The 11,729-nt window shown below is 34.0% G+C and overlaps 1 protein-coding gene across 1 annotated transcript; it reads right to left on the reverse strand.

The window, feature by feature from the left end:
- Positions 1 to 827: 827 nt before the first annotated feature.
- On the reverse strand, positions 828 to 2,063 carry LOC145003499 (uncharacterized). Its single transcript, XM_078962629.1, has 2 exons — positions 1,399 to 2,063; positions 828 to 1,283 (listed from the first exon to the last, which is right to left on the reverse strand). Exons 1-2 carry the CDS (start codon positions 1,872 to 1,874, stop codon positions 1,019 to 1,021), a joined length of 741 nt encoding a protein of 246 aa, XP_078818755.1. The 5' UTR covers positions 1,875 to 2,063; the 3' UTR covers positions 828 to 1,018.
- Positions 2,064 to 11,729: the final 9,666 nt, after the last annotated feature.

Genomic DNA, 11,729 nt, shown 5'->3' on the forward strand with positions numbered 1-11,729 from the left:
TTAATTTATGATTTTAACTTATGATTTTGACATATATAATTTCTCTAAAAATATTTCTCTATAAATTACCGAATCCGAGTACTTCCCAAATACTCCTAAGCACTCTCGAATACTTGTTATGCAGTAGTCGGCCAGTCCGCCGAACAAGTACGAATAGCGAGTTCTCCAACCATGATTAGTAGTACTCTAAAATATTTTTTAACATATAAAATTTTTCTGGCACCTTTATGGGCACCGTGCTCCCACATATACAAAGCGAAATATGAAACTTACCTCTTACCGGCTCACCAAGTCGCATTTTCCAAATTACCTTATTTAACAAAAAAAAAAAAAAAAAAAGACTTCGGTGGTCCATAATGCATAGAAATAAGTGTACGCACCATTTAAGACCAAAAGCAAATTAAATTGGGTTTTAATGAAAATGAAAATTTGAAACTCTTTTTTTAAAAAGACAGACAATTATATCATTAGGAAGAAATAGACAGTTTTTAAGTAAAAAAAGAAACAAAATTACACTTAAAACTTCCAATTATATTCTCCAATAGGCTCACAATTCACAACACCAATCCCATCATCGTAGAGGTGATCCTTTCCTCTTCCTTGAGATAGTGTTTTCACCTCCATCCCATTACATCTCACACAAACAAACAACTTTTCTATCAATCTAATAGAACGAATCATTACATTAATTCTACCATACCAAAAAATACCTAAAACTTGGTCATTCATCATCACTAATTCGACACTTGATTCCATAGGTTATCAGTAGATAATAACCACACAATCAATAAAACATACTCAACCAATTATAATATGTGCAAAGAGAGTAGAGTTAAAACCTGACACTTTTTCATCAAATTTGCAACTTTCATCTACCGATTGCCAAATCATTTTTTCATTCAACATTTACCCACCAATAAGATCTGATTTACAACTATGCTTTAAACTTCTGTACACTACCAAAGTCCAAAACACTGCAAAACCTGTGTATGATAATTGATTGATTACCTACCTGCAGTCAGCTCTCAGTTTCAACCTTAGGCATGATCTTTTTCCTATTCACCCTTGAAGCAATCCTCCTTCTTTCCTGAATCTCTCGAACATATTCAGCCACAACAACATGTAATTTTGGAGCAATATTCGTTGTAGAAGTAATGTCAAGCCCTGCCTTCCTCAAGGCACGAATAACATGTTCTTGAGCAAGCTGGAAGTGACCACTGCATAGAGAAGGCACCATTGAGCGTAGTGCAGGCTTCCCACATATCCCATTTGCATCTTGTCCGCTAAAATACAAAGAAATTGGTAACGAAATTAGAATTAAGAACACTAATTCCTCAATCTACTCAAACTCCATAAGATTGAAGCCTGATGGGCATTGAAAAAGAGAAGGAAACGTACCTTTTAGAGACATACTCGCAAGGTTTGTAGAGTTGTTGCTTCGGGTCTGATAGAATATGGAGACGACAAAATTTGGTCAAAATCATGGCCTTCAGAGTACATCCACTGGAAGTACAGATGAAGCCATTGCTTTTGCCGTCTCCATCGCCGGATTCGACAATTCCGTCGTCAATTGCGTCTTTGAGTTCCTCCTCTTTGACATTATCTTTGTCGTCTTGATTAGGCTCCTCTTGGAACGGATTCCTACCGAATTTCCACACGTATTCCCTGTGCTTAACTCTAAGTTCCTCCATAAGTCCCCAATATTGGTCACGGTAACATTTCGTCAGTTGCTTCAGGTGGTGCGATCGTCGTCGCAGAATTTGTTGACGAGATAGATAAGTAGAACACGCGAGGTATTCGTCCTCCGGAGCAGATTTCAGGGAGGCGTCGGATGTGCTAGGGTTTTTGTGGTTGTGTGTGGATGTAGGATCCATTGTAGAGTGATAAGATGTCCACACGAGAGTGTGGCGATTTTTATCGGCCTCAATAGTAGCCGGCGGTGGTTTAACGCCTTAGTAGAGCCGGCGGCGGCGTTGTTAGGGTTTTGGTGGCGGTGTATACATGGAAGCCATGGTAGAGAAAGCTGCCCGCAAGAGAATGAGGTGATGATTACAAAATAGTCTCTCAAGTAATAGCTATGTTTAAATTCTAGTCCTCGATCTTTATAATTTACAGTTCGACTCCTTACTCTTTAGACATTCCCTATCCAAAATCCAATTTTAGTTTTATAGAAGAAACTAAAGAAATGGTCTGTGTCCAAAAGTTGCATACTTCCAAAAAAAATTAACCTTATGTTCCTTGGACATGGGTGTTATTACGGTTGTGGTCCCAATAGTTTTACTTTGTTATAAATTTGACCTAAATTGACTATTGCGCCATTAAGTAATTTGTTTTTTTTATCTTATTAAATAATATACAAATGGACGTATGTATGAGCATTTGGACCAGGGAACCGGCCATAACAGGTACCAAAACTGGAACCGGTACCAAAACCGAAACCGGATAGAACCGATCGGACCGGGACCAAGAAGGTATTCTTGTGGATTTTTGGAACCGGTAGAACCGGCAAAAACCGAAACCGTAACCGAAATATTTCTCAAAATATGTTGTTATCTCTCGAGGACCGGTTCCAACATTGAAGACCTGACAAGAACTGGTAGGAACCGAAACCGGTAGAGCTGGCGGTCCAGTTTGGTTCCTATTTTCCACCAAGTTCGGTTCTCGGGTCGGTTCTGATGCTCATCCCTAAATGGACGCATACATCCTTCTTCTTTCTCTCTCTCCCTCTCTCTCTTTCTCTCTCTCTCTCTCTCTCTCTATATATATATATATATATATATATATATATATATATATATATATATATATATATATATATTCATCTCTCCCCCCCCCCCCCCCTTCACTTTGTCTGGCCTTATCTTCGATGAAGTATTATTATTTCAACTCTCATTGTCTCATTGGTAAATCTCATCATCAATATTCAAAATAGTGAACGATTGCTTTGAAGTTTATACTTATGATGCCTTTTCTCCTCGACATTTTTCGCAGTAACGTGGTCATCATTATCATGGAATATTTTAGCAAGCATGTTATATCAAAATAAGGACAAAGGTGGTAGTTTTCTAACATATTTTTCCCTTCATATTTACGTTTCCTTTGCATATTTTATTCCTATCATTCCTTATTTTGCTCTATGTCGTCGGTCACTTGAGTTCTCGAAACTTTTCATCAAAAAAATTGATGCCAAGTTTGTCTTCTTTTCTCGTCCCAACAATAATGCATATGAACTGGAAAATGAAAGTGGTATTCGTCCCTCTCTCTTCTCAAGTTCTCTCTTACATCATCATAGGCAACATACATGGGTAAAGTTATGCATGAAACTCATCATTCAATGCAACCTTTATTGGAAATCTAAGTGAGGGTTACAATTCTAGAAAGGTAACGTGTATAAGTTCTTTTCGGGTCACAAATTTCCCACAATAAAACTTGTCTCTTTATGTTTCCTTAGTCATAGTTTTCCTTTTTTTTCTCTTTCTTTTACCACTAGAAAATGGAAAATGGTTGGGATATAACCCTACATCCATGAAACTCAACATGAAACATAGAGGCCTTACATGTCTCTATTTCTCTTTACTTCCATTTTTCAACCAACAATGCCTCTTGTTGCCACCAACGAGGATTCCCGGGACACACAAGCAACAACATCAAGAACATGCATCGAGGTACGTGATATCATGATGTTGTCGTCGTCGAATCTGTTGTTTCCTCCCCGATTGACATTTGTTGTTATTCTCTCGACATGAAATTAGAGACGTAAGTGAATAATGTAGATTCACGACTTTGATTTAGGAGAAAAAGTTATTATGAACTGAATAATGTTAGAGATGTGGGAGAGAGTATCGGGTGGGGGTTAGGATGGGATGTCTATTTTAGTTGTTCTTGATTACAAATTACTTAAAGAAAAGGAAAGGAAAAAAGAAATCAACAGTGTATACTAGTCATTTCACATGAACTAGGGACCATCTTCGCAAGAATACAAATATATGGCCTTATTGTTAAAAATAAAAGTTGGACTATAGATGTTTTACAACATGATGAATGTCTGAAGTATATGTTTTACAATTTAATATTTATCTTTACTTAATCAATGCTTAAATTGGTATATACCGGGAGTAAGTGTTTTACAAGAAGAATGGATTTTGAGACTTTTCAAGTTAATGAAATAAAGTTATATAGTATTATGCCTATTTTCATTTTCTATTATGGACTAATATGTTATCATTTTAGAATAATTGGGGCTTAATTGTAATTTACCCGACTAATTTGGGAGTAACCTATGTAAGATTTAACCTTAAGGTTTAATTACTCTTAAAATATAGTTTATGTTCAAAATGTGAAAAAAGGAAATAAGTTTTTGGGTTAAGCTCTCTCAAAAAAAAATTATTAGCCACTATAATGGGTTTGAGAAGAAAATGAGAGAACAACGTGGTGCCTTATAAAAATCAACCAATCAATCTAAATAAATTTATATCCAATGTGTTTAAACTTAAATTAATGGTGCTTATAAACTTAAGGTATCATTTTGATCAATTATTTTAGCGTTTATGGTGTCGATAATTCATTAATGGTGAAAATCATGAAATTAAGAATTGGGTGAGGTTTTAATGGATTAAATGATGAGATTTAATTGTTACAATAATGTTTTTGACATCTATGTTTTGATTTTAATCAAAACAAATAAAATCAAACAATTTCATAGGTGGGTTCTATTGTTAAAAGTGAGTTTTTCTTATGGAAAACCTTGACTTTTTTTGTTTTTTTTTGGGACATGGTGAAATCGTATGGTATGCATGGAGAGATCCCTAGACCATACATGATGCCCTTATATCTTAGGAAGACGATAATGCATGGTACCAACTTGTCATGAGTCTTTCACGCTTTTACAACCTTGAATACGAGTGTATACTTGTGTTTACTGACCTATATAGTTTGCATTATTCAAAGGGAACACTAAAACATTTGGTACAGTTTTCTTCAGAGACTTCCCATCCCATACGATGAGATGTATGATCTTGATAGAAAATTTCCCATCCTGTATAATTTTCAGATAGAAAGTATGAATGTGAAGTATGTATATATGGTCTTGCTCGATATTTTTCGATCCATATGGCCTATGGTATGGCTATACCATATGGTACCAAGATCTTACCAACTTTAAGATGTAAAGACTTTATCCTCATTTTCACTTATGGTATGTATAAACTTAGGACAGTCCTCACGAGGCTTTTAATGTATTAAATTGCCAATCTTGCTTCTTAAAAGGGTTACTTGTGTATTATACTTATTTGATACTTCTAACAAATGAGTAGACCCTTTAAATGACAAAAGGATGATGGAAAGAAGAAACTAAGGTGAGTATATAGTATTTTGAGCACATATACGTATAAAATCTCTTATTTCCATTATGTGCTTTTGTTGATATATGTATTATGTGATGTTTGTTATTATATGTGTAATTTTCTATATTTATAAGAATTTAAAGTATGGTGATTTTTTTTAAAAGAGACATCTTTAAAAATGTTACTTTTGTAACATCTCAAAAGTTTAACTTTCAAGATGGTAGGATGTTAAGAATGATAACTAAAGCATACGAGATGTGTTAGAAAAGTCAAAGCCATTGATTGGAATGTAATAAAACGAGGATAATTTTGTGAGTGATGCTAAAATATTCTCAAAACATCAATTTAGAGTATAAACTATATTTTAATAAGTTACAGAATATATTTAGATGAAATTTATGTGTGTAAGTTCATGCTTATGCAAGAAATGGTAAATTTTATAAAGTACATTACAATTATGTTCAAAAGCACGACAAAATGGAGAAAGTACACAGATTAATGTTAAGTGTACTTATATGAAAAAATATTATAGTATTATGTTGAATCATGATACCTTATATACTAGGGTGATAATGGTATAACAAAATATGAATGAAAGAAAGGATTGGATGAGTTCCATTGTATAATATTATTGGGTTTGGAAATATGACAAAAGTATATTCACTAGCGTATTGGTTATTTTCATGCCTTGTATATTAGAAAAGATGTATGTTTATGCATGTTGTCTCTCTCTCTCTCTCACACACACACATATATATATATATATATATATATATATATATATATATATATATATATATATATATATATATATATATATATATATATATATCAACGATGAGTTAGTATATGTCTTAGATTGAACCTGTGGCCTCCTTGTTAGAAACACCTTGTTAGACATCATGTTAGCTAAGTAGGCTAACCCCAACTTGTTATATATATATATATATATATATATATATATATATATATATATATATATATATATATATATATATATATATATATATATATATATATATAAGCTTAGGTTCTTCTATTCAAAGTAATTATTGTGTTATTGTATGCATAAATGTGGGGTAGTCAAATTTACTTATTTTAAGAAAATGATTAATATATATTATTGAATTAAATATAATTGAAAAATATCATCGTAATTAATTACAAGGGTAATTTAGTCAATTAATATAGATTTAATAAAGTAAAATTGCATTTTTTTAAGGGATCATAAATTCTATTAATTTTAAAAATCCGATTTTACGAATTATAATTCTTTTAATTCGGACATTCTGATAAAATATAGTTACAAGTATATTCAAAAATAAAAATATTTTTGAACCACAAATAAAAAAATATTCTTGAATCTATTTCTTGATCATGACTTTAAAACTTATTGTAGAATAACAAATTCTTGAACAATCAATTGAAGAATGACAACAAAAAATATATTATTTATTATAGAATACGAGTAATAATTGTTAAGAATCACATTTATTGTTAAAAAATAAAACTAAAAAAACTTTCAAAACGACAAAGAAAACATCAAAATCTAACAACGACACTAATACATTTTAAAAGAATAATGTTGCTTAGAATTACTTTCAATTTTGTGGTCCGTTCTTCAAGCATCAACTTTTGTGATTCCAACAGAATTCAAACTCATGATTCCATTCCAACAGAATTAGAATTTGTGATTCCATTCCAATAGAATTGATGGGCTATATGACTTAAGTTAGTTGTTCGACTTGGTCCACATCATATATTTAGGAGATTATCGACATGAAAGCTCCATGAAAACCATAAGACACTCAATATGGCAAGGTAATAATTGCAACTGCCTCACTGGTAAACTTCTATGCATCTACTAGGATAACTTGTGAAATTAAGCCAATTTGTGTCCCATTGATACCCAAGAACCATTAGTCCAATCTGCTTCACAAGAATATCTATACATGTAATAAGAGATTGATATAAACTTACCCAAGATATATTCAAAAGTTCATCATGTACAAACGAGATCATTCGGCCATGATCTTATTCAAGACCATCTGGCTTCGGCACAAACACATCACTTGAACATAATGTATTTTCTGGGAACCTATTGAACATAAGCTACTGAATCAAATAATTCTACATGAAAGGTTTTGTTAATACCAAATTTATCAAAGGTCAATTTCAGGCAGATTTAGGTTTAGGGACGATCACGAGGAAAATTTGATCGACACGATGAATATGATAAAGATATGAAACAATCTCGGGAAAACCCTAGATTGAACAAATAAGAAGGAAAGCATGATTGAGAAAGCGTGTATTAATAACGAGAGAGAGTACGCGATCGGAGTATGGGTGAACCAAAACCTTTGTATCGACTTCAAATTTTGCATTCTTCATTTTCCTTAAACTTTCCAAGCCTAACTTTGTATTACACTAGTCATCATCAAGAATGGGGATAAGAGGGACCTGCGATTGAATCAAATTAGGCATTCTTTTAAACCTTAATCTCCTCCAGAGTATTGAATTCGCAATCAGTAGTGTGATAATCAGAGCGAATGAAATTGGGTTTGGAATTTAACTGGACTGATCTAAGGATATTCTCCATTGAATGGTCAAACAGAAAAGTCAAAATTGAGATATTACAAACTTCTTACCTGCGAACGATCTAAGATTCGAAGTTGAAAATTTGGGCTTGCACTCATATCCTTAATGAACGTCAAATGTGAACCTATGCTCGGAACCGATTGTTCATTGTTGATATGTTCGGAGATTGAAATTGTTTGATTCGGAGTAAACCGACTCACAATCGAAACTTCGAATGGATTTAAAATCAGAGTCCCTATCGGCTTGGAGGGTGAGAGTTACAACCGATTGTTCGTTGTTGGTATGTTAGGATATTGAAATTGTGATAGGGTTTTAGGAGACAGAGGGGGCGTCAGAGGTGGGAGACATTGGTGGATGAAGGCGACGAGTGGTGGGGGACCGTCGGTGATGACGGTAATTATGGTTGTGTTGTGCCCTTCAACATCGGCAGTAATGGTGCTGGGATTGAATAGGTGGTGGTTTTAAAAAGCCAATGGAAAAATAGGTAGTTGAAGTCAATGGTTACCATAACTATAGGATATTATTTGTCAAAACTAGTTATTAAATTACCTATTTACCCTTATTTATTTATTTAATTATTTATTTTTATTTTAAATTTTGATTGGCCCACATTTATGCATACAATAACACAATAATTACTCTAAACACATGAACCTAGCTCTCTCTCTCTCCCCCCCTCTCTCTCCATATATATATATATATATATATATATATATATATATATATGGATGATAATGGTACAATATTACATGTGAAAGTACATAGGTTTGACAAAAATCAAAAGTATGTTGCTATTTAGTAAACTTGTGGAACAAAACAAGAAATAGATGACAAACACATGGAAACAATGTACGACACTTAGGTATCGATTTTAAACATTATACAAAGGTTATGTGTAGTAGCTCAAATTTATGAGTCTCGAATAATATGTGATTATATTAGATGAATTGTGATATGTGAATGGGTTACGCCCCGCGTACTCACATTTGTCAACCAATGTTGAGTTTACTCGGTTGAGTTGACTCAGCTGGGTTGACTTAGTTGGTTTAATGGGTTTGACTATTTAACTTTGACCAGTTGACTTTGATTTTGACCATGTTTGACTTTGAGGGCATTTGGAGTATTTCGGGATTATGACGGAATTGGTCACTCGATGGATGTAGGTATTGAGTATAGAGCTAAGATTCGGAGTTAGACCTTATCAGTTATGTCCAGTTTATGAGGTGGGTTTTCCTCACTATACTTTCGGGTTGAAGGCACCAAGGTCGAACCATTGGTTTGATAACCTAATATTCATTAATATGTTGAGTATGCAATAAATATACATGCTAGTTGTGATATGCTAGTATGGTAGATCTATAGGAATACTTGTGATATTGTCTGTTTATCTGTGTATGTTATTATCTGTTGTATGGCGATATATTATGAGAGTTGGTTTGAGGTTGTACTGCTCCGTGCTGTAGCCAACAAACCATGGAGCAAGCCAGATATGAGCTGAGGGTCGGGGAGGGCATGTCAGACTCATACTGAGGGCTCATGAGCATTCCAGATATGAGCTGAGGGTTGGGAAGGTCATACCACACTCATACTGAGGGCTTAGTGATATTCAGTCCAAAGAATGATTAAGTTGGGGAGCAAGCCAGACATAAGTTGTGGGCCAAGGGAAAGCCAGACTTATGCTGTGGGCTCAAGGGTAATCCACTTTGTTAGTTTTGGACCATTACATGTTGTTATTGTATATATGCTATTTGTTATGTATTGGTATTTTAGGGGAACTGACTAAGCTTTGGGCTTAAAGTTTTAGATTATGTTTTGGGTACCTCAGATTATTGCGGGAAGGCGAAGGCATAATCGTGAACATCCTAGTGTTTTTAATGATTTTGGGAAAACTCTGATATTAAACTTGTTTTGAAAACTAGTTGTAAACAATGATGATTTATGGGCTGTTTTAAAAGTTTAAAATTTTCATGAATTTTATGGGTGTTACAATAAGTATGTAACTATGATTGCCAGTATAACTTCCGAATCGATAAGCAAATTGTAGCTTCAAAAACCCGTTGTCAAACTCTGACCCAGTCAATTACGTGTCCTAAGATAATTGATCATATAATCCTTGGTTTTACAAGATATCATTCGCACATGAGACATGGAACAAAATCAATCTCATTGTCCAATACTTTGTTTCCCGATTTCTGATTTGTAATGATATAGAACTTCTAATCGAACACATCAATTTAGTCCTGTATGGGCCCGACACTATAAGTCAACAACAAATCATTGAGGGTCCCAAAGATATCGCTTTTACCATTAGGAAAAAAGGAACGAATGAACTTTGACTTATATGCTTGCACCATTTACTTATCAAATCATGTACAACAACACGTTTTATAACATCAAATTACTGATGCGTTTAACTATCATCAATTCACAATTGACTTGTAAACCACAACTCATATATCTCGATTTCAACATTATAAGATGTTATCATCTCATAATTACTTATGATAAATTCCATGAAGTAATTCTTTGAGCGTTGGTTAATCCAAAACTTCAATCTCCATTTCAAAGTACTCATAAACATTGTAGCAATACTATTGCTATGTCGAAAACTCTTTAGACAATCTACAATTTAATTCATGACAACCTTGATTAACTACTTACTTCCAAAAGTACAAACGACTGGAGTTTGAATAATCAAATTATTCGGGAAGTAAAACATGCAAAATGAAACACAAGAATAAACAATTGACAAAAGGTAGTAAACAAACTCATAAATAATTCTCTATTATTTAATCACTAAAAGTCAATTACATTTACTTTGTTACAAGTTTCAAAATAACTATCTAACTACTAAAACTAATATCGTCTCTCAAACCAATGCTCCTGGCATGCTGAATGTGTTTAGCCTTACTCAGACCCTTTGTGAGTGGGTCTGCAAGATTCTCTTTAGATGATACCCTCTTCACAATGATGTGACCATCTTCTACTCTATGTCTGATGAAATGATATTTTCTATCAATATGTCATGATCCTCCATGATCTCTTGGTTCCTTTTTCAAGGCAACCGCTCCTTCATTATCACAAAAAATTTACATTGGTTTCTTGATGGTTGGCACAACTCCAAGATCACTGATGAAGTTATTCAACCAAATTTCCTCGTTTGATGCTTCACTTGCTGCTATGTACTCTGATTCACAGGTAGAATCAACCACTGTCTCTTGCTTGTAACTTTTCCAAGTAACTGCTCCTCTATTTAAGGTAAATACCTAGCCAGATTGAGAATGGAAATTGTCTCTATTTGTATGAAAGTTGGCATCATTATACCCAGTTACTCTCAATGTATCACTGCTACCAAGTGCTAGGACCCAGTCCTTATTCCTTCTCAGATACTTGAGAATATTCTTAACTGCTATCTAATGAGCTTTAGTTGGATTTACCTGATAACGATTGAGGACGGGGTGCTGAACATCAAGTGAGGATTCTGTAGTTGGATTTTCCTGCTATCTAAAGCTCATTAGTGTACGCGAGGCGTATCTCACAGTTGACAAAAGGACAGGGCGCTGACCTTGTACGCTCAGCGTACCCTTCGGTACGCCCTGCGTACGAGGTTGCTTGCCAACTTCTTAACCAAGTTCTTAATCCCTTAAGCACTCACTTCGAAACTTCAAATATAGGTCATATAAGATGTCCTAATCCATAAAGTTTCCAAATTTATGGCCTAGTGTGGATATTAAGTCCTTAAAACCAAAACCCTAGCCTTTTAACCCATTAAGACCATCTAGCACTTTC

This window comes from Lactuca saligna, chromosome 6, assembly GCF_052625555.1.
Source record: "Lactuca saligna cultivar CGN05327 chromosome 6, ASM5262555v1, whole genome shotgun sequence".
Taxonomy (NCBI): Eukaryota; Viridiplantae; Streptophyta; class Magnoliopsida; order Asterales; family Asteraceae; genus Lactuca; species Lactuca saligna.

Coding starts and splice junctions, on each gene's coding strand:
- LOC145003499 (XM_078962629.1), bottom strand. CDS start 1,874: ATGGATCCTACATCCACACACAACCACAAAAACCCTAGCACATCCGAC. Junction 1,284..1,398: donor TGCGAGTATGTCTCTAAAAG/GTACGTTTCCTT, acceptor TTTGTATTTTAG/CGGACAAGATGCAAATGGGA.